The 22,922-nt window shown below is 45.3% G+C and overlaps 1 protein-coding gene across 1 annotated transcript; it reads right to left on the bottom strand.

The window, feature by feature from the left end:
• Positions 1-19,022: 19,022 nt before the first annotated feature.
• On the bottom strand, positions 19,023-19,682 carry LOC109740727 (uncharacterized). The gene has a single exon (XM_020299778.1). The coding sequence runs from the start codon at positions 19,680-19,682 to the stop codon at positions 19,023-19,025; it is 660 nt and encodes a 219-aa protein (XP_020155367.1).
• Between the last annotated feature and the right edge of the window lie 3,240 nt (positions 19,683-22,922).

The raw sequence follows: 22,922 nt of genomic DNA, 5'->3' as shown, positions 1-22,922 counted from the left end.
ACTCCCGCTGCCTGTCCGCCGCCTCCGCCAGAAGTTTCTCCGTTCTATCTCTCTCACTCTGTATAGCAGCCTACAACACCACTCCTCGTTACCATTTGTAATCATTGATGGAAGCACAGACAATGTAATGGAGAAAGATAGCTGAGTATGTATAACTAACCTTGATGGCGAGTTGGACTGGCCGTTCACGAGGCCTTATCTTAGGAGCAGAGCTCGACCGGTGCGCCTTGATCTCCGGGAGAGTGCTAGGACAACGGATAAGTCCATCTCCAATGGCTATGGAGCCATGGGACCTCCCGCCACCAGATATCATCACCAGCTCTGGATCATTGGGACCCTGGCTCGGGTTAAAGTCCTCCCCTTTCCTCGCCTTCCCCTCATCTCTATATTTCACGAGCTTGTCCTGGGAGGAGATGTTGGTGAAGTTGTTTGCATCATCGAGGTCAGACGGAGAGAATGCCTTGACTTTCTTGAAAGAGGCAGTGTGGGCCATGGCATACAGGTCGTACACCTCTGGCACCTTATCCACCTTATTGTAGCGTGCCTGAAAGAGAGAAACAAAGTAAATTAGTAATTAAAGGGCTCAAGCTAGCCTGATGAATGAATTGCATGAATCATGAAGCAAACCACATACCCAGTTCCGCCCGAACTGATATAAGTTGGAGCTGCCTTAATGGTGTGGCACACCTTCCATTTGGGCACGTTTGTCCTTGGCCGCGTTGTGGACGGCTAGCCATTCTTTTGAGCACCACTCATTGACCAACACCTCCCAACAATCCATCCGATCCGCATACCATCTCGGAGGCGCCTAAGTTAGCAAATAGAAACTTGAGTGCTACGGCTATGAATTACTAAATGAAGGAAGTAAGTACAAGGCCTTAAGAATTACCTTCATGTACTGCTCCTTACTCAGGAACTTATCGCGGCACGCCGGCTTGGGCTTCTTGATACCACACAAGGCATAGTAGTCTCAAATAGCCTGCACCCGAGCCTCGTGCCGTAAGTTCTGTAGTAGGCGGTTGCAGACGTTCTCGATAACAATTTCCGCCTCCTCCTCGTATCCCCCTCACACCTGTAGAATGCCTGCAATCAAATGAGACAATATTGATTAGTACACTTAATAACTAGCTAGTTGAAGATTTTTAAATGTGTAAAGGAGAAATTACCCAGAACTTTCTGATCACCATGTCTGCCCTCGTGTCGCACAAGACACCATCGATAATCTCACCCGGCGGGGCCGGGGCAGCCAAGTAGTGCTCCCAGCTCAATCCAAGCTCTGGAAGCCGACCCTCACCAGGCAACTAGCCCTATATGTTCATGAGTCCTTCTAGTCTCCTTCGGCTGAAACCAATAACATTTGAAGAGTACGACATTCGGTGGGTTGTGACCATAGAATAGAAGTTCATAAATTGCTTCAACTCTCCCATAATACTTGGTACCTCCTTCGCCGATAGCAGATACACAACAATTTGTAGACTTTCGATCGGCCATAGATAGCTCTTTGCCATAGGTACGAAAGCGATACCCGTTGATGTCATATTTGTCAAATGAACGGACCTTATAGTCAAAACCATTAGCGACTTGTCTCAATTCGGCGTCCATAGACTCTGAATTAGCCTACAAGTTTAATACGAAAGGATTGTTGCATTAGGCAGAAATTAGCGAATGTAATGAAATGGTCTAATAGAAATTACCGTTTGTTTGAACCAAGAGATGAAACTGGGATAGCCGCCTCCTTGCTTTGCGAGAAGCTCATACTCTTCGACGGAATCCTTTTGGATTACCGCTCCATACGAGAATATGGCGACGTATCGACTGTATGAAATATCAAGGAATAAGAGCAGTTCAAAGGAAATAGAAGTTGCGAAACAATGTACCGAGAACTTACTCGATGTACGGCCGCACTTCTGTCAGGTTGTTGAAGATATACAACGTAATGGTCCGCCATTCTTAGTTATCCAAAGATACTGGTTTCGAACCACTGGCTGGTGCGAGATTCCCTTTGAATAGGCTGAGGTTGGATCCACCCTTTTGAGGTTCGTCAGCATTGTACCGAGGCTTCGGATTATGCAAATGATGATTTTTGGCTTCGTAGTGTGCTGTCACGAAGTTTGCCGCCTCCTCAGTGATAAATGCCTCAGCCATCGATGGTTCAATTCTTCGTTTATTTTTACATTTTTGTCGAAGCGTCTTCTGCATCCTCTCAGTTGGGTAGCACCAACGATTTTGCACGCCTCCCCAATCTTGCCTCGGTCGGGAGATGCAAAATCAAATGCTGCATTGGATTAAAGAAGCCCGGTGGAAAGATCTTCTCTAACTTGCAGATCAACTCCGGCGCCAACTCTTCCATTTTTTCTAGCAGACCAGGCGATAGTTCTTTCGCACAAAGAACACGGAAGAAATAGCTGAGTTCTGCCAGTACTAGCCATTCATCCTCAGGGATGAAGCCACGCAACATCACCGGCATTACCCGCTCAATCCATATGTGCCAATCATGACTCTTGAGACCAAATATCTTCAATTTATCAAGACTCGCTCCCCTCTTTAGATTCGCTGCATACCCATCGGGGAACATCAACTGCATTTTCACCCACTAGATAATTTCCCTCATAGCTGGCCTTCCAAGATTGAACCATGCCTTTGGCTTCGTCCAGTTCTGCTTTCCTTTCGGTTCTTTCATGTTTTGTAACGGCCTATCACATAGTGCCTCCAGATCGACTCTAGCCTTAGTATTATCCTTTGACTTCCCATCTATGCCGAACAATGTACCAAAAAGTGCCTCGGCGATATTCTTCTCAGTGTGCATCACGTCGATGTTGTGTGGGCAAAGGAGATCTTTGAAGTAAGGCAGATCCCATAAGCATGTCTTGTGAGTCCAGGCGTGCTTAGAATTATACCCCTTGAAGTACCCTGGACGCTCTGGATCTGGCTCGAGAGCGTTTAACTGATCCAGGGTCTGTTGGCCTGTCAACGCAGGTGGTGCATAGTTTTTGACAACTCTACCTCTGATGAAGTTCTTCTTGTCTTTCCTGAACTTATGGCGAGGATCCAGGAACTGTCTATGCATGTCGAAGCAAGAAAACTTGCGACCGGCCTGAAGCCAACGAAACTCAAGAGCTCCCTTGCATGTGGGGCACGGGAACCTTCCATGCACACACCAGCCAACGAATAGCGCATACGCCGGCAAGTCATGCGTCGAGTACATGTACCAGACACGCATTATGAAGTTCCGTTTGCTATAGGTGTCGTATGTCTTGAACCCATTATCCCAGGCTTCTTGCAATTCGTCCTTAAGCGGCTGCATGTACACATCCATATTTTTCCCCGGATAGTTGGGCCCTGGAATTATCAACGTCAGGAAAATGTTCTTTCTTTGCATAATCTGTCCGGGGGGGAGATTGAGTGGAAAGACAAATACGGGCCAACAACTGTATTGGGCTGCCGTCAGACCAAACACACTGAACCCATCCGTGCTGATGCCGACTCTAGGATGCCTCGGATCTGCCGCTTTGTCAGCATGTAATTCATCAAACTTTTTCCACGCAACACCATCCGATGTGTGTACGATCATCAGATTCCCATCTGCATCTAGTTCGGTTCTTTTGCCCGTTTTGTGCCATGTCATCTGTCTGGCCGTCTCTTCGACCATGAAAAGACGTTGAAGTCTTGGTACGATTGGCATATACCGAAGAACACTAACGGGGATTTTGGTCTGTGTCTTCTCACCCATAGCATTGTCTACCACAACATACCTGGAAGACTTGCAAATGGGACAATAGTCCAAGTCCGCATAGTCAAGCCTAAATAAGACACATCCTTTCTCATAGGCATGTATCTTCTCATAGGGCATCTTCAGTGCACGGAGGATTTTGTCCGACTGGTACAGGTTTGCAGGCATTACATGGCCTTTGGGTAGAAAGCGTCCAAATACTGTCATCATTGCGTCGTAGCATTCTCTGCCCAAGTTGAACTGAGCCTTCAGAGCCATTACTTGTGAGATGGCATCCAACTGACAAAGCTCAGTGTGCTCGTGGAGCGGACGTTTTGAAGACTCCATCATTTCATTGAAGGCCTTTGCAGATTCCTCCATCTCCTCGTCCGAATCCCGAGCATCATCGAAGTCTTGCACCATGTTTTCCATCCCGGTACCATGCTCGTCGGTGCGACGACGATCCACCTCAGCTCGGTCATGTTGGGCAGACTCACCATGATATGTCCACACCGTATAATCGGGCGTAAAACCACTCTTCTGCAGGTGTTTGCCCATTTCAGCCTCTGTCCTCTTTTCCAATTGCCGCACCGTAAACAGGGGCACCAGGTTTTCCTCTGGCCATTTGCAAATGCAGCTTGCACAAACCCCTTGGTTTTTGTGAACCATTCAGTGCTCCATTTGTTCTGACCAGTGTGACCGGTGTACATCCACGCACGATCACTCATCTTGACTTTCAGAGCTACTGGACACACAACAAATATATATATATATATTTCACCATGTATATATTCATCAGTTGATCTACTTTGTCAATTTTATTACGTCCATGCAACCTACACTCTAATAGGTAATGATAGGTCCTAATCCCACCCGAGTATGTGTAGATTGGGTTCATTTTCCCATGCTATGCTCCGGATCCGACGCAAAATTTCGGCAGCACCTCCCCGCTGTTCTCCTGATACACGTCTCTGCAATAAACAGAGAGGATGTGTACCCGGAGAACAACAGGGGAGGCACTGACGAAATTTATGCGTCGGATCCGGAGCAAAGCATATGGGAAAACAAACCCAATCTACACATACTCGGGCTGTCCATGGATAGCGTTGGACAATTCGAAAGAATCACGGTTATAAATATGCAGATGCATGCATATTTATAACTATAACGCTTTCGTACGGGAGACACATATTGGTTACGCATACTGATAATTCAAGACAGATATATAGCTAGCTATCAAGTTTCATCGGCACGAACACCGGAACAGAGCAAATAATTGAGGGGGGAGGAGGACATGTCATTTGTGCTCACCCACGAACGAAGGGGCAGAGCTCGTCAAACGCATGGGGAGGTCGTCGAACACCAAAACTCGCAGCGATGAAACAACTGCACATTTAAATCTACCCGATCAACACAATTATATATATATATATATGATGTTTTTCATAACAAAATCGAAAAATATATGACCTAACTCATAATTCACAAATATATGACCCCGTCGGCCTCTGGAAGGCCAAAGAGCACCTTTTCGGGAGGTGTCGGGGGTCGGGGTGTCGTGTCGGTGTCGGGGTGCCGTGTCTGGGTCGGGGTGCTGTTTCGGGGTCGGGGTGTGGTGTCGGGGTCGGGGTGTGGTGTCGGGGTCGGGGTGTCGGGGTCAGGGGGTCGGGGTGTCAGGGTGTGGTGTCGGGGTCAGGGTGTTGGGGTCAGGGGGTCGGGGTGCTGTTTCGGGGTCGGGGTGTGGTGTCGGGGTCGGGGTGTCGGGGTGTGGTGTCGGGGTCGGGGTCTCGGGGTCAGGGGGTCAGGGGGTCGGGGTGTGGTGTCGGGGTCAGGGTGTCGGGGTCAAGGGGTCGGGGTGTCGGGGTGTCGTGTCAGGGTCGGGGTGTCGGGGTCAGGGGGTCGGGGTGTTTCCTTCTATCCTTCTTCTTCTTTCCTTTCTTCTTCTTCTTCTTTCCTTCTCTTCTTCTTCCCCTTCTACATATTCTTCTTTTCTTCTTCTTCTTTTTTCATCTTTTTTCTACTTCTTTTAATAATATAACTAATTATCTAAAACCCATGCACTAAATCTAACACTAACACATATCTAGCACTAAATCTAACACTAACACTAACACATATCTAGACCTAAATCTAACACAAACAATTAAATAGCAAAAAAAGGAAAAACAGAAAAAAAAATAACTCACCGGAGCTCGGGGGGGGGGGGGGTGGCGGTGGCGACGGGGGCGGCGGGCGGCAGGGTGGCGGTGGCGTCGGGGGTGGCAGGGCTCCGGGGTGGTGGAGCTCAGGGGGACCCGGCAGGGAGGCGGGGCCGATGGGGCCGCGGTGGCGCCGGGGGAGACGGTGGCGCCGGAGTGGTGGGCGGGTGGTGGGGGCGGCGGGGCGGGGCGTCGGGGTAGTGGGACGGTCGGGCGGCGACGTGGTGGGGCGCCGGGGCGGCGGGATGGTGGGGCGACGGGGCGTCGGCGGGTGGGGGGGCGGCGGGGTGGTGGGCGACGGGGCAGGCTGCGGCGGGTGGCGGGGGCGGTGGCGGGGGCGGCGGCGGGTGCTAGGGGCAGCGGCGGGTGGGGGGCGGCGGGGGGTCGATCTGGTCGTGGAGAGAAACAGAGAGGAAGGGGGTGGGGGGCTCGGCCGTTAGTTAGGTTAGTGAAGTTAGGTCTTTGCCGTCCGCCATGCTTTGCTGTCCGCTATTTTTCTCTCTTTGCCGTCCGCTAGCGGACGGCAAAGAGGGGAGCCGTTAAGTTTTATCTAATCGGCTCGTAAGTGGGGCCACCTCTCTCTTTGCCGTCAGCCAGCTAACGGCAAAGAATCTTTGCCGTCAGCTAGCGGACGGCAAAGAACTGGCTGATGGCAAAATCCTTCTTTGCCATCAGCCAGTTCTTTGCCGTCCGTTTTTCGTAAGCGGACGGCAAAGACCTTTTTTGCCGTCAGCTAGCAGACGGCAAAGAACTGGCAGACGGCAAATAAGCTAATTCCAGTAGTGAACCATAGCACCTGGCCTGTGACTCTATGTATGTATAACCTTCCTCCTTGGTTGTGCATGAAGCGGAAGTTCATTATGATGCCAGTGCTCATCCAAGGCCGTAAGCAACCAGGCAACTACATTGATGTGTACCTAAGGACATTAGTTGAAGAACTCTTACAGCTATGGAATGGAAAAGGTGTACGTGCGTGGGATGAGCACGGACAAGAAGAATTTGACCTAAAGGTGTTGCTGTTCGTCACCATCAATGATTGGCCTGCTCTCAGTAACCTTTCAGGACAGACAAACAAGGGATACCGTGCATGCACGCACTGTTTGGGTGATACGACAGTATATATTTGGATAATTGTAGGAAGAATGTGTACCTGGGACATCGTCGATTTCTTCCGAGCAGGCATCCCGTAAGAAAGAAAGACAAGCATTTCAAAGGTGAGGCGAATCACCAGACGAAGCCTCGCCACCGTACTGGTGCTGATGTACATGATATGGTCAAGGCTTTGAAGGTAATCTTTGGAAAGGGTCCTGGCGGACAACCTGTTCCGAATGACGCTGACGGGTGCGCACCCATGTGGAAGAAGAAATCTATATGTTGGGACCTGCCCTATTGGAAAGACCTAGAGGTCCGCTCGGCAATCGACGTGATGCACATGATGATAATCTTTGTGCGGCCCTGCTTGGCTTCTTGGGCGTGTATGGGAAGACAAAAGATACACCGGAGGCACGGGAGGACCAGCAACATATGCACGGAAAAGACGGCATACATCAGGGTCATGCCAGCTACGCTCTTACCAAAGAAGAGAAGGAAATCTTCTTTGAATGCCTGCTCAGTATGAAGGTATCGCCTGGCTTCTCGTCGAATATAAAGGGAATAATAAATTTGGCAGAGAAAAAGTTCCAGAACCTAAAGTCTCGTGAGTGCCACGTGATTATGACGCAACTGCTTCATGTTGCATTGAGGGGGCTTCTACGGGAAAACGTTCGATTAGCCATTGTGAAGCTATGTGCATTCCTCAATGCAATCTCTTAGAAGGTAATTGACCCAGAAATCATACCAAGGTTAGAGAATGATTTGGTGCAATGTCTTGTCAGTTTCGAGTTGGTGTTCCCACCATCCTTCTTCAACATAATGACGCACGTCCTAGTTCACCTATGCGAAGATATTAACGTTTTGGGTCCTGTATTTCTACACAATATGTTCCCCATTGAGAGGTTCATGGGAGTCTTAAAGAAATATGTTCATAACCGTGCTAGGCCAGAATGAAGCATCTCCAAGGGCCATGAAAATGAGGAGGTCATTGGTTTTGTATTTACTTTATTCTTGACCTTAAGCCGATTGGTGTTCCTGAATCGCGGCATAAGGGTAGACTGGATGGAAAAGGAACGCTAGGAGTGGATCAAATAATATGTATGGACGGGCATTCTCTCACCCAAGCACACTACACATTTCTACAGAATTCTGCCTTGGTGGCTCTATATATGGAGGAACACAAGAATTTTCTATGCTCCAAACACCCGGAGCAGTCTGACGACTGGATTACACATGAACAAACGGAGACTTTCGCCGGTTGGTTGCAAAAACATGCCATGCATGACGCCGCTAATGAAGATGACCTATACTTGCTGTCCCAGTTACCATCTTCGAATATAATGACTTTCAAAGGATACGAGATAAATGGGAATACATTTTACATGATCACCCAAAATAAGAAGAGCACCAACCAAAACAGTGGTGTCTGCTTTGATGCAGCAACCAAGACGGGAAAGGACACATATTATGGTTACATAGAGGACATATGGGAACTTGACTATGGACGTGGTTTCAAGGTCCCTTTGTTTCAGTGCAAATGGGTAAATATGACACGAGGCGGGGTAACGGAAGACCCGCAGTATGGAATGACAACAGTGAATCTCAACAATCTAGCGTATGCAGACAAACATTCGTCCTAGCCAATGATGTGGCGCAGGTTTTCTATGTGAAGGACATGTCTACCAAGCCGAGAAAAAGAAAAGATAAGGAAGCGAATACATCATACGATGAGCCAAAGCGCCACATAGTTCTTTCAGGGAAAAGAAACATCGTGGGAGTGGATGACAAGACAGACATGTCAGAAGGTTATGAAAAGTTTGATGAATTTGCTCCATTCACAGCGAATATTGACCTGAGCATCCAGTTAAATGATGAAGATTGTCCATGGTTACGGCGCAATGGGACACACGGGAAGAAAAATTTTCACACCCAGAGATCCCACTCTAGGATGTGATCGGCTTCACTGTCATCACTTTCTTCTCTAGTGAGTTTCCGGACTTATATATCTAGAAAGTCCCGCTTCGAACAAACCGGAGGGAATCTTTGTAATAGTTAGGGTACTTATGTGTTTTGGCATTTGAAACGTGAAGAAATATTATGTGCGAACAAATTCTTTCATGCATTTACTGATTTTTTCAGCTAAATGACCCTGAAATTGAAAAACACTTCAAATGAACTCTGAAAAGGTTGAAAGTTGGCATGGTATCATCATTTCACCCACATAGCATGTGCAAAAAATTTGAGAGGGTTACGGCAAAAAATGGATGCACTTCGTGTACAAAATGGACAATCTCTTTCAAAGTATCAGGGTTTCGGATAAAAACTCATCTGTTACAAAGGCATTTCATTTTTTTAACTTATTACAACTCCAAACATTTTGCGCGTTCAGTATGCACCATTCAAAGCCACGTCATCAATTTTCAACCCTTTCTGACTTCATTTGCTATTTTTTATGCATTTACTGATTTTTTCAGCTAAATGACCCTGAAATTGAAAAACACATGAAATGAACTATGAAAAGGTTGAAAGTTGGCATGGTATCATAATTTCACCCACATAGCATGTGCAAAAAAGTTGAGAGGGTTACGGCAAAAACTGGATGCACTTCGTGTACAAAACGGACAATCTCTTTCGAAGTATCAGCGTTTCGGACGAAAAGTCATCTGTTACAAAGGCATTTCATTTTTTAAATAACCTAAGTATTACCAAATTGAATATAATGATAAAACACACTAATATTAAACAAAAAAAGAATCACTGAAAAATCTATTTTTAAAGTTAAGTTATTCACAAACTAGTGATTCACACAAATTTCAAATAATTCAAATTTGAAAACTACTGGCACTAACAGAAACTTTGGAATTTTTTTGTACCTAAAGCAGAATATTCACAAAGAAACTCTAAATACAGCAAAAGACAACTCTGAAATAAATAAAAGAAAATAAATAAAGCAGAAAAGAAAAAAAACTGAATAAAAAAATTTGCACGCTGCCCTGTGAGCCAGCTCGGCCTTGGGCCAGGATGTGGGCCCGCAAGGCCCGGCAGGCCCACAGGGAAGCGCGACAAAGTTAGGCCCAGAAGCCTAATAACCCACAAGTATAGGGGATAAATTGTAGCCTCTTTCGTTAAGTAAGAGTGTCGAACCCAACGAGGAGCTAAAGGTAGAACAAATATTCCCTCAAGTTCTATCGACCACCAATACAACTCTACGCACGCTTAACGTTCGCTTTACCTAGAACAAGTATGAAACTAGAAGTACTTTGTAGGTCTTGTTGGATAGGTTTGCAAGATAATAAAGAGCGCGTAAATAAAAGGTAGGGGCTGTCTAGAAGAAGACACAACTAAGTTAGTTTTAGTAGAGAGTTTGTTGTCACACAAGAAAGTTATTTGTCCCTAGGCAATCGATAACTAGACCGGTAATCATTATTGCAATTTTATTTGGGGGAGAGGCATAAGCTAGCATACTTTCTCTACTTGGATCATATGCACTTATGATCGGAACTCTAGCAAGCATCCGCAACTACTAAAGATCATTAAGGTAAAACCCAACCATAGCATTAAAGCATCAAGTCCTCTTTATCCCATACGCAAAAATCCCCTTACTCAGGTTTGTGTTTCAGTCACTCACGCAACCCACTATAAGCAAATCATGAACGTATTGCAACACCCTACAGCGGGGATCCCTCACGCTTGCGCGACACGGAGAGCACCATAGGACAACACCAATAATAAAACATGAAACTCAAACCAATCACGATCATCAAATAACCCATAGGACAAAACGGATCTAGTCAAACATCATAGGATAGCCATACATCATTGGGAAATAATATACAGCGTTGAGGGCCATGTTTAAGTAGGGAGTACAACGGGTAAAAGAGGGGTTACACCGCTGCATAGTGGGGGGAAGAGTTGGTGATGATGGCAGTGAAGTTGTTGGTGAAGATTGCGGTGATGATGATGGTGGCCACGACAGCGTTCTGGCGCCACCGGAAGAGAGGGGGAGAGGGGGCCCCTTCTTCTTCTTCTTCCTCGACCTCCTCCCTAGATGGGAGAAGGGTTTCCCCTCTAGTCCTTGGCCTCCATGGAATGGGAGGGGAGAAAGCCCCTCCAAGATTGGATCTGTCTCTCTGTCTCTCTCTGTTTCTGCGTTCTGGTCGGCTACCCTTTCACCGTTTCGTATATATATGGAGATCCATAACTTCGATTGGACTGAAATCTTCGCCGTGATTTTTTCCTAAAAATTAGCTTTCTTGCGGCCAAAGAAGGGCATCAACCGCCTTACGGGGGGCCCACGAGGGTCAGGGGCGCGCCCAGGGGGGTGGGGCGCGCCCCCCTGCCTCGTGCCTCCCTCGGGCACCGTCTCGCGTGGATTTTCCTTCCCATATTCTCCGAATATTCCAAAAATAATCTCCGTCCATTTTTATCCCCTTTGGACTCCGTTTGATATGGATATTCTGCAAAACAAAAACATGCAACAAACAGGAACTGGCACTGGGCACTGGATCAATATGTTAGTCCCCAAAAATAGTATAAAAAGTTGCCAAAAATATATGAAGGTTGTAGAATATTGGCATGGAACAATAAAAAATTATAGATACGACGGAGACGTATCAGCATCCCCAAGCTTAATTCCTGCTCGTCCTCGAGTAGGTAAATGATAAAAAAGATAATTTTTGAAGTGGAATGCTACCTAGCATAATCTTGATCATGTATCTAATCATGGAATGAATAATAAGATACGAGTGATTCAAAGCAATAGTCTATCATTTGACATAAAAACAATAATACTTCAAGCCTACTAATAAAGCAATCATGTCTTTTCAAAATAACATGGCCAAAGAAAGTTATCCCTACAAATCATATAGTCTGGCTATGCTCCATCTTCACCACACAAAATATTCAAATCATGCACAACCCCGATGACAAGCCAAGCAATTGTTTCATACTTTTGACGTTCTCAAACCTTTTCAACTTTCACGCAATACATGAGCGTGAGCCATGGACATAGCACTATAGGTGGAATAGAATGGTGGTTGTGGAGAAGACAAAAAGGAGAAGATAGTCTCACATCAACTAGGTGTATCAACGGGCTATGGAGATGCCCATTAATAGATATCAATGTGAGTGAGTAGGGATTGCCATGCAATAGATGCACTAAGAGCTATAAGTGTATGAAAGCTCAGACTGAAAACTAAGTGGGTGTGCATCCAGCTTGCTTGCTCATGAAGACCTCGGGCGTTTGAGGAAGCCCATCATCGGAATATACAAGCCAAGTTCTATAATGAAAATTCCCACTAGTATATGAAAGTGATAACTCAAGAGACTCTCTATATGAAGAACATGGTGCTACTCTGAAGCACAAGTGTGGTAAAAGGATAGTAACATTGCCCCTTCTCTCTTTTTCTGTCATTTTTTGTTTTTTTCTCTTTTTTTTTTGTTTTGGTGGGCTTCTTTGGCCTCTTTTTTTGGGCTTCATTGGCCTCTTTTATTTATTTGTAAAGTCCAGAGTCTCATCCCGACTTATGGGGGAATCATAGTCTCCATCATCCTTTCCTCACTGGGACAATGCTCTAATAATGATGATCATCACACTTTTATTTACTTACAACTCAATATTACAACTCGATACTAGAACAAAGATATGACTCTATATGAATGCCTCCGGTGGTGTACCGGGATGTGCAATGATCTAGCATAGCAAAGATATCAAAAAACGGACAAGCCATGAAAATATCATGCTAGCTATCTTACGATCATGCAAAGCAATATGACAATGAATGCTCAAGTCATGTATATGATGATGATGGAAGTTGCATGGTAATATATCTCGGAATGGCTATGGAAATGCCATGATAGGTAGGTATGGTGGCTGTTTTGAGGAAGGTACATGGTGGGTTTATGGTACGGGCGAAAGTTGCGCGGTACTAGAGAGGTTAGTGATACGTCCATTTTGCATCATGCTTTTATATCGATATTTATTGCATTATAGGCTGTCACTATACATTATGTCACAATACTTATGCCTATTCTCTCTTATTTTACAAGGTTTACATAAGGAGGGAGAATGCCGGCAGCTGGAATTCTGGGCTGGAAAAGGAGCAAATATTAGAGACCTATTCTGCACAACTCCAAAAGTCCTAAAACTCCGCGAAAGTCATTTTTGGAAATAATAAAAAACACTGAGTGGAAGAAATACCAGAGGGGGCCCACACCCTGGCCACGAGGGTGGGGGGCGCGCCCTACCCCCTGGGCGCGCCCCCTGCCTCGTGGGCCCCCTGTTGGCCCTCCGGTGCCCATCTTCTGCTATATGAAGTCTTTCATCCGAAGAAAAATCATAAGCAAGCTTTCGGGACGAGACTCCGCCGCCACGAGGCGGAACCTTGGCGGAACCAATCTAGGGCTCCGGCAGAGCTGTCCTGCCAGGTACACTTCCCACCGGGAGGGGGAAATCATCGCCATCATCATCACCGACGCTCCTCTTATCGGGAGAGGGCAATCTCCATCAACATCTTCACCAGCACCATCTCCTCTCAAACCCTAGTTCATCTCTTGTATCCAATTCTTGTCTCTAAGTCTGGGATTGGTACCTGTAGGTTGCTAGTAGTGTTGATTACTCCTTGTAGTTGATGCTAGTTGGTTTATTTGGTGGAAGATCATATGTTCAGATCCTTTATGCATATTAATACTCATCTGATTATGAACATGAATATGCTTTGTGAGTAGTTACGTTTGTTCCTGAGGACATGGGAGAAGTCTTGCTATTAGTAGTCATGTGAATTTGGTATTCGTTCGATATTTTGATGAGATGTATGTTGTCTATCCTCTAGTGGTGTTATGTGAACGTTGACTACATGACACTTCACCATTATATGGGCCTAAAGGAAGGCATTGGGAAGTAATAAGTAGATGATGGGTTGCTAGAGTGATAGAAGCTTAAACCCTAGTTTATGCGTTGCTTTGTAAGGGGCTGATTTGGATCCATATGTTTCATGCTATGGTTAGGTTTACCTTAATACTTCATTTGTAGTTGCGGATGCCTGCAATAGGGGTTAATCATAAGTGGGATGCTTGTCCAAGTAAGGACAGCACCCAAGCACCGGTCCACCCACATATCAAATTATCAAAGTACCGAACGCGAATCATATGAACGTGATGAAAACTAGCTTGACAATAATTCCCATGTGTCCTCGGGAGCGCTTTTCTCTATATTAGAGTTTGTCCAGGCTTGTCCTTTGCTACAAAAAGGATTGGGCCACCTTGCTGCACTTTATTTACTTTTGTTACTTGTTGCTCGTTACCAGTTATCTTATCACAAAACTATCTGTTACCTATAATTTCAGTGCTTGCAGAGAATACCTTGCTAAAAACCGCTTATCATTTCCTTCTGCTCCTCGTTGGGTTCGACACTCTTACTTATCGAAAGGACTACGATAGATCCCCTATACTTGTGGGTCATCAGCTAGCAATGGTGGAAGGGTGAGAGTGCGTATAATCCATGGACTCAACATTAGTCATAAAGAACTCACATACTTATTGCAAAAATCTATTAGTCATCGAAACAAAGCACTATGCGCATGCTCCTAGGGGGATAGATTGGTAGGAAAAGACCATCGCTTGCCCCGACCGCCACTCATAAGGAAGACAATCAATAAATAAATCATGCTCCGACTTCATCACATAACGGTTCACCATACGTGCATGCTATGGGAATCACAAACTTCAACACAAGTATTTCTACAATCCACAACTACCCACTAGCATGACTCTAATATCACCATCTTTATATCGCAAAACTATTGCAAGGAATCAAACATATCATATTCAGTGATCTACAAGTTTTATGTAGGATTTTATGACTAGCCATGTGAATGACCAGTTCCTGTCATCTCTCTAAATAGATATAAGTGAAGCAAGAGAGTTTAATTCTTTCTACAAAAGATATGCCCACGCTCTAGCAAATATAAATGAAGCAAAAGAGCATTCTACAAATGGCGGTTTTCTATGTAAAGAGAAACAGACAATCCAAACTTCAAATGATATAAGTGAAGCGCATGAAGCATTTTATAAAGCCATACTCAAAAGATATAAGTGAAGTGCATAGAGCATTCTATAAATAAACCAAGGACTATCTCATACCAGCATGGTGCAAAAAAGAAAAGTGAAAACTAAATGCAAAAGACGCTCCAATATTGCACATATCGCATGAACGAAACGAATCCGAAAACATACCGATACTTGTTGAAGAAAGAGGGGATGCCTTCCGGGGCATCCCCAAGCTTAGACGCTTGAGTCTCCTTGAATATTTACTTGGGGTGCCTCGGGCATCCCCAAGCTTGAGCTCTTGCCTCTCTTCCTTCTTCTCACATTGAGACCTTCTCGATCATCGAACACTTCATCCACACAAAACTTCAACAGAAAACTCGGTACGATCCGTTAGTATAATAAAGCAAATCGCTACTCTAAGTACTGTTGCAAACCAATTCATATTTTGTTTTGGCATTGTAGCTACTGTAATATAAATTTTTCATGGCTTAATCCACTGATATAAATCGATAGTTTCATCAAAACAAGCAAACTATGCATCAAAAACAGAATCTGTCTAAAACAGAACATTCTGTAATAATCTGAACATTCACCATACCTCTGGTACTCCATAAATTCTACCACAATTAGGAAAAATAAACAATTTGTATAGAAAGACAGTGCAAAAATAATCAGAACCATTTGACGTTCCAGTAAAAAATGTAAAATCAAGCACTACAACCAAAGTTTCTGTCCTGCACCGTACAAACCAACAAGCATTGTAAACATCCTAAAGGCAAACCTTGGCACATTATTTTTATAATACAATGAAATTGTACAAGGGGATAATTATTTTTGTTGAAAAGTTTCTGTAATCAAGATTCACAAAGTTTCCGTGAGCATGAACAAAGTTCAAGGCTAGCTCCCACTTCAACAATGCTCGTCTTTCTCACTTTCGCTTTTCTTTTTGAAAAGTTTCGGGTTCCCCTCTTTTTTTAACTATATAAAAGCACTCAACAGAAATAAATGACTCTCTAAAACTTCTGGGTTGTCTCCCTGGCAGCGCTTTCTTTAAAGCCATTAAGCTAGGCATATAGTGCTCAAGTAGTGAATCCACCCGGATCCCAAGGTATATCAAAGCCAATTTTAATTAGCAATGATTTGGCATTTAGTAGTGAGCATAAGGCAACATATATCATGTAACAACGGAGTCTAACTCTCTTCCTATGCATCGGCATGTCATAAAAGAACAATTCATGCACACAAATTAAAGGCCAATGCATAGTACAAACAGTTTCTTGCAATTTTATCGTGTTGGAAACATAGAAAGGTGGAGATATAGTTCCTCTCTCATAATAATTGCAAGTAGGAGCAGCAAGCACATGCATATTATATTCATCAAAATCATCATGTGCAACGGTAAAAGGCAACCCATCAATATAATCCTTAATAAGTGCAAACTTCTCCGATATAGTGTAGTCGGGGGAATTCAAAAAAATAATAGGACTATCATGCGTGGGTGCAATAGCAACAATTTCATGTTTAACATAAGGAACTATAGCAAGTTCATCTCCATAAGCATAATTCATATTGGCATCATGGCCACAAGCATAGCAAGCATCATCAAAAAGGGATATTTCAAGAGAATCAATGGGATCATAACAATCATCATAGCATTCATCCTTCGGTAAGCACGAAGGGAAATTAAACAATGCATGAGTTGAAGAGTTACTCTCATTAGAAGGTGGGCACGGGTAGCTAATCCGCTCTTCCTCCTTTTGTTCTTCGCTCTCCTCATCATCTTTTTCATCCAATGAGCTCACAGTTTTATCAATTTCTTCTTCCATAGGCTCCTGCAAAATATTAGTCTCTTCTTGGACAGCGGAGGAGACCTCGATATATGGTTTAACATAGGCATTAGAAGAATAATTCTCATAAAAATATTCAAGTATGGCAAAATATTTGTAAAGAGTAGCATCATACGTTTCAATCAAAGAAGCAATTTCATAAGCACCCTTAAAAGCAACAAATTCTTCAATTTGTTGAACATCATAGTAATTATAAACACCCTTAGCATACGAAGATACGATTCCATTATCAATAAACTCACATTGGTAGGGAAGCTGTTTCTTAGGGTTTTCAGAACAACAAGTAACATCATATATTTCACATAAATTCCAAGCATAGCATTGCAAACGATGAATTTGATCCAGTAAACGTTTCCCTTTTTTAGATATATGATGTCGCACATAACAAGCATGCTCATCTAAAGATTTGCCCTCAACTAAGCTGGTTGGGGTTTCAGCACGAGCACATAGGGATCGAAGATGATCCAAGTAATAAGCTTTAGGAGTGTGATAGATTTTGAGTGGTTCTTCAACCATTGGTTCAGTAGGTACAACTAATTTTTTTGGTATTTTGCATTTCCTACCCATAACTAAAGATAGAAAACAACTAAGAACAGCAAATAAAAATTACTTAGTGATAAAGCAAACAAGCACACACGAGAATATTCACCCCACACTATTGCTCCCCGGCAACGGCGCCAAAAAAAGGTCTTGATAACCCACAAGTATAGGGGATAAATTGTAGCCTCTTTCGATAAGTAAGAGTGTCGAACCCAACGAGGAGCTAAACATAGAACAAATATTCCCTCAAGTTCTATCGACCACTGATACAACTCTACGCACGCTTAACGTTCGCTTTACCTAGAACAAGTATGAAACTAGAAGTACTTTGTAGGTGTTGTTGGATAGGTTTGCAAGATAATAAAGAGCGCGTAAGTAAAAGGTAGGGGCTGTCTAGAAGAAGACACAACTAAGTTAGTTTTAGTAGAGAGTTTGTTGTCACACAAGAAAGTTATTTGTCCCTAGGCAATCGATAACTAGACCGGTAATCATTATTGCAATTTTATTTGAGGAAGAGGCATAAGCTAACATACTTTCTCTACTTGGATCACATGCACTTATGATTGGAACTCTAGAAAGCATCCGCAACTACTAAAGATTATTAAGGTAAAACCCAACCATAGAATTAAAGCATCAAGTCCTCTTTATCCCATACGCAACAACCCCCTTACTCGGGTTTGTGTTTCTGTCACTCACGCAACCCACTATAAGTGAATCATGAACGTATTGCAACACCCTACAGCGGGGATCCCTCACACTTGCGCGACACGGAGAGCACCATAGGACAGCACCAATAATAAAACATGCAACTCAAACCAATCACTATCATCAAATAACCCATAGGACAAAACGGATCTACTCAAACATCATAGGATAGCCATACATCATTGGGAAATAATATATAGCGTTGAGCACCATGTTTAAGTAGAGAGTATAGCGGGTAAAAGAGGGGTTACACCGCTGCATAGAGGGGGGAAGAGTTGGTGATGATCGCGGTGAAGTTGTTGGTGAAGATTGCGGTGATGATGATGGTGCCACGGCAGCGTTCCGGCGCCACCGGAAGAGAGGGGGAGAGGGGCCCCCTTCTTCTTCTTCTTCCTTGACCTCCTTCCTAGATGGGAGAAGGGTTTCCCCTCTGGTCCTTGGACTCCATGGCACGGGAGGGGCGAAAGCCCCTCCGAGATTGGATCTTTCTCTCTGTCTCTCTCTGTTTCTGCGTTCTGGTCGGCTGCCCTTTCACCGTTTTGTATATATATGGAGATCCATAACTTCGATTGGACTGTAATCTTCGCCGTGATTTTTTTCCTAAAAATTAGCTTTCTTGCGGCCGAAGAAGGGAATCAACCGCCTTACGGGGGGCCCACAATGGTCAGGGGAGCGCCCCCTGCCTCGTGCCTCCCTTGGGCACCGTCTCGCGTGGATTTTCCTTCCCATATTCTTCGAATATTCCAAAAATAATCTCTGTCCGTTTTTATCCCGTTTGGACTCCGTTTGATATGGATATTCTATGAAACAAAAACATGCAAAAAACAGGAACTGGCACTGGGCACTGGATCAATATTTTTTTTTGAAAATCACTTCCTCACTTTATTAGGCTAATATAGGAAGTTCATCAGAAACAATACTGAGAATACAATCTGGGGGAGACATCTCCCACGACACCGAAACACTATTACAAAAACCAAAACGGGCAATCTCATGATTCGCTTTATTCGCCTCCCTTCGCACCCACGTAGCTTTGAACTCCCCCAAGTTTGTGGCCATCAGCTTGATTTCTTCCACCAAGATACCCACCGCCGACAGATTTCGGTCTTGCTCATTTAGCATCCTGGCCACATTAAGGCAGTCGGTCTCCAGATGAAGCTTTGGCACCCCTCTTTGCAAGGCTAGCTCGACCGCCCTCCTGCAGGCCTGCAGCTCCGCCACTTCTGCCGATGTGATCTCCGGAAGAAAGACAGCATCCGCTCCTCTGAAGGCACCATCTTCATCCCTGAACACAACACCACCACCTCGACCCTGCTTTGCCCGAGACATAGCACCATCGACGTTGTCCTTGAGCCAGCCCGCCTCCGGTGGTTCCCATGCAGCGCGTTGGGTAGGTGTTGTCGAGGTCTCCGTCTGGCCCCGACGATCCTTCCATTCTATCATAAGCGCTGCTGCTCTCCTCGCCACCATGTTGGCCTCCTCAATTCTTTCTCCATCACGGGTGTCATTTCTTGCCAGCCATAACGCATATAAGCCCTGAGCCATCGCTGACTTCTCATCCTCTGAAGCGTCCGACATCCACTGAAGCATCCATGATGCAACCGAACTCTGGGCGCACATAGATCGAGGTGGGATCGCCACCCTCGCACCCAATACCGAGTTCAGCTCCTTCCAGAAAAGCATGGAATGATAGCAGCCCCAAAATCTGTGATACAATGTTTCTTCCCGTCCACACGCCAGGCATAAAACGCTGGGCTTGATCCTTCTACGAAGAAGTTCTGAGCCCACCGCCAAGCCGTTCTTGATCAACTGCCACACATGGATCAACACTTTCCCTGGCGCGTTTGTGCCCCACAGCGCCAACCAACTCTGGTGATTCACCGCTGTTGAGGACGAGCCTGGCTGTCCAGATCTTGCCTTCTTCTTCTCCATACATAGGTGGTACGCTGACCTCACGAAAAACTTTCCATTGTTCATAAAATTCCAAGCTAAGATATCTTCTGTACCCGGTCCTCCCGCACAAATCTTTAAGATATCTTGTACGTCCTCGTCGGTGAACGTGGCTTCTAGCTTGTGCTGATCCCAACCTGTAGCCTCATCATTTAGTAGATCACTCACCCTCGTAATCCCTGGCATATACACCTGGCCCAGTGGCTGTAGGCTGCCTTTGCGAGGGATCCAATTATCATGATGAATGCGGATGTTGGAGCCATCACCCACACGCCAAATAAGTCCGTCCAAGAGCAGGTTTCTGCCATGCAGAATGCTTCTGAAGGTGTATGAAGCACCGCTCGGGCAAGTTGCATTGAGGATAGATCCATGAACATAATAGCGTGCTTGAGGACGTGACCACACAGAGAAGACTGGACCTGTAATAATCTCCAAGCTTGCTTGGCGAGCAAAGCTTGGTTGAAAGCTTCCATGTCTCTAAAACCCATCCCGCCCTCCTGTTTGCTTTCACACATTTTCTTCCACGCAATCCAGTGAACCTTCTTCTCACCATTTGCCTCGTCCCACCAAAAGTTAGAAGAGATAGATGTCAGGTTCCCGCACAATTTCTTGGTGAGCTGGAAGCAACTCATGGTGAATGTTGGGGTTCACTGGGGCCCCGACTTAACCAACACCTCACGGGCCTTTTTTGATAGCCCTTGCCCCTTCCAACCAGTGACCTTACCCTTTGCACTCTCTCGGGCGTATTTAAAAGTACCCTCCTTGGATTTACCCACAGCCGTGGGCAGCCCCAAATATTTCTCACCTAGAGCTTCAGAAGAAATCCCGATAACAACCTTCAGTTGTTCTTTGGTATCCTCTGTGCTCCCTTTACCGAAGAATATAGAAGATTTTTGCAAGTTTACTTTCTGTCCCGACGCTGCCTCATAGTCCTGTAGGATTGTTTGAGCCAGAAGATTACTTTCATCTCCTTGAAGGAACACGATGCTGTCGTCTGCAAAGAGGAGGTGGGTAACCATGGGGCCAGTGCTCCCAAAGGACACCCCCTTTATATCACCGGAGCTTTGTGCATGTTTCAACAATGCCGAGAAGTCTCCACATAGAACAAGAACAAATAAGGTGAGAGGGGATCCCCTTGATGGAGACCCCTAGACGGCAGAAAGGAATCCGAGACCCCCCCATTCAGCTTCACCATAAATCGTGCCGACGTCACGCACCTCATTATCATCAGAATCCATGCTTCATGAAAACCAAACTTCTCCAACACCCTCTCAAGGAAAATCCACTCCACTCTGTCATAAACCTTCATCATGTCTAATTTAATCACACACAAGGCCTTCTTCCTCTTCCTCATCCGTATGGCATGGACGCACTCATAAGCCACCAAAACTTTATCCGTGATGAGTCGTCCCGGTACAAATGCGCTCTGCTCTTCTGAGATCAAGACAGGGAGGATTCCCTTGAGTCTATTGGCTAGTACTTTTGTTGCGATTTTATAGAGTACATTACACAGACTGCTTGAGACAACAACTCCGGTGATGTGACTTTAGGAATCATCACAATAACTGTATCATTGAAACCTTCCGGAGTCGCCACCCCCTCCAAATAATCCTTGACCGACCTGCACACATCCTCCTTAACTAGCGACCAGTGTCGTTGATAGAACAAAGCCGGGAAGCCGTCCGGCCCTGGCGCCTTCGTAGGGCCCATCTGAAATAGAGCTGTCTCAATTTCAGAGTCGGTGATCATGGCAGTGAGCTTCCCATTCATCTCCTCCGAGACTAGAGTATTAATGTGATGTAGCACACTGGCCGCCTCATTAGAGCCCTCGGAGCTGAACAAAGAAGCATAAAAATTCCTAGCCATAGTCCACATGTCATCGTCCAAGGTACAGAGTGTGCCATCCTCCCTGCGTAGTGCCTTGACCGTGTTTTTTCTCCTTCGATGCGATGCTCTATTCTGGAAATACTTTGTATTTTGATCACCCCACTGCAGCCAGTCAATCCACGAACGTTGTTTGTAGTAGATCTCCTCCTTCTCATACAGATCATGAAGCTGGCTCTCTATATCCTTGACCTCCTGGAAATAACCGGTCACCAGCGACCTTTCTTTTGCATCTTTCAACTGAGTTTTTAACCTGGAAATCTGCTTGCGCAGGGAACCAAACGCTTCCCTACTCCACGTCTGCATGGCCTTGGTAAGAGTGCCCAGTTTCCTGCTCATTCCGGCATGCACTCCATGTTGTTCCTTTGCTTGCTCCCAGGCCCTCACAATCATCTGTTCATAATCATCATGCCTGATCCATGCTTCTTCGAATCTAAAAACCTTTTGCTTCTTGAGGCCCGCAGCATCCAGTGATGCCGCCGCTCTAATTAGCAGTGCCGCATGGTCAGACTCCTCCATAAGAACATGTTCAACCGCCGTCTCCGGAAAGAGATGCAAAAGCTCGTCATTGCATGTGGCCCTATCGAGCCGAACCTGAATGTTTGCCCCCTCTTCTTGCCTATTGTCCCACGTGAAAGGGTAACCAGTGAAACCCAAGTCCGCTAATCCGCAATCACCAAGGCACTCCCGAAAGTCCTCCATCTGATTGAAGTTCCTCGGATTGCCTCCTTTCTGCTCCGTTTGAAAAAGAATCTCGGTAGATTGTCTTGTCGTCTCAAATAACGGAGGGCCTCCCACGTCTTCCGCCTGTGCTTCGTCCTAGGTTCACAGTAGACTCCAGTGAATCTAACGGTTCTTCCCTTTGACATGATTTCCGCATCAATATAGTACTGGAACCACGGTCTGAGAGTAACTGATATATGATCCCTCCACAGTAGAGCTAATCCACCA

Source organism: Aegilops tauschii, chromosome 5 (assembly GCF_002575655.3).
Source record: "Aegilops tauschii subsp. strangulata cultivar AL8/78 chromosome 5, Aet v6.0, whole genome shotgun sequence".
Taxonomy (NCBI): Eukaryota; Viridiplantae; Streptophyta; class Magnoliopsida; order Poales; family Poaceae; genus Aegilops; species Aegilops tauschii.
The sequence above is the reverse complement of the archived record's forward strand: the minus strand, read 5'-3'. Positions and strand labels throughout refer to the sequence as shown.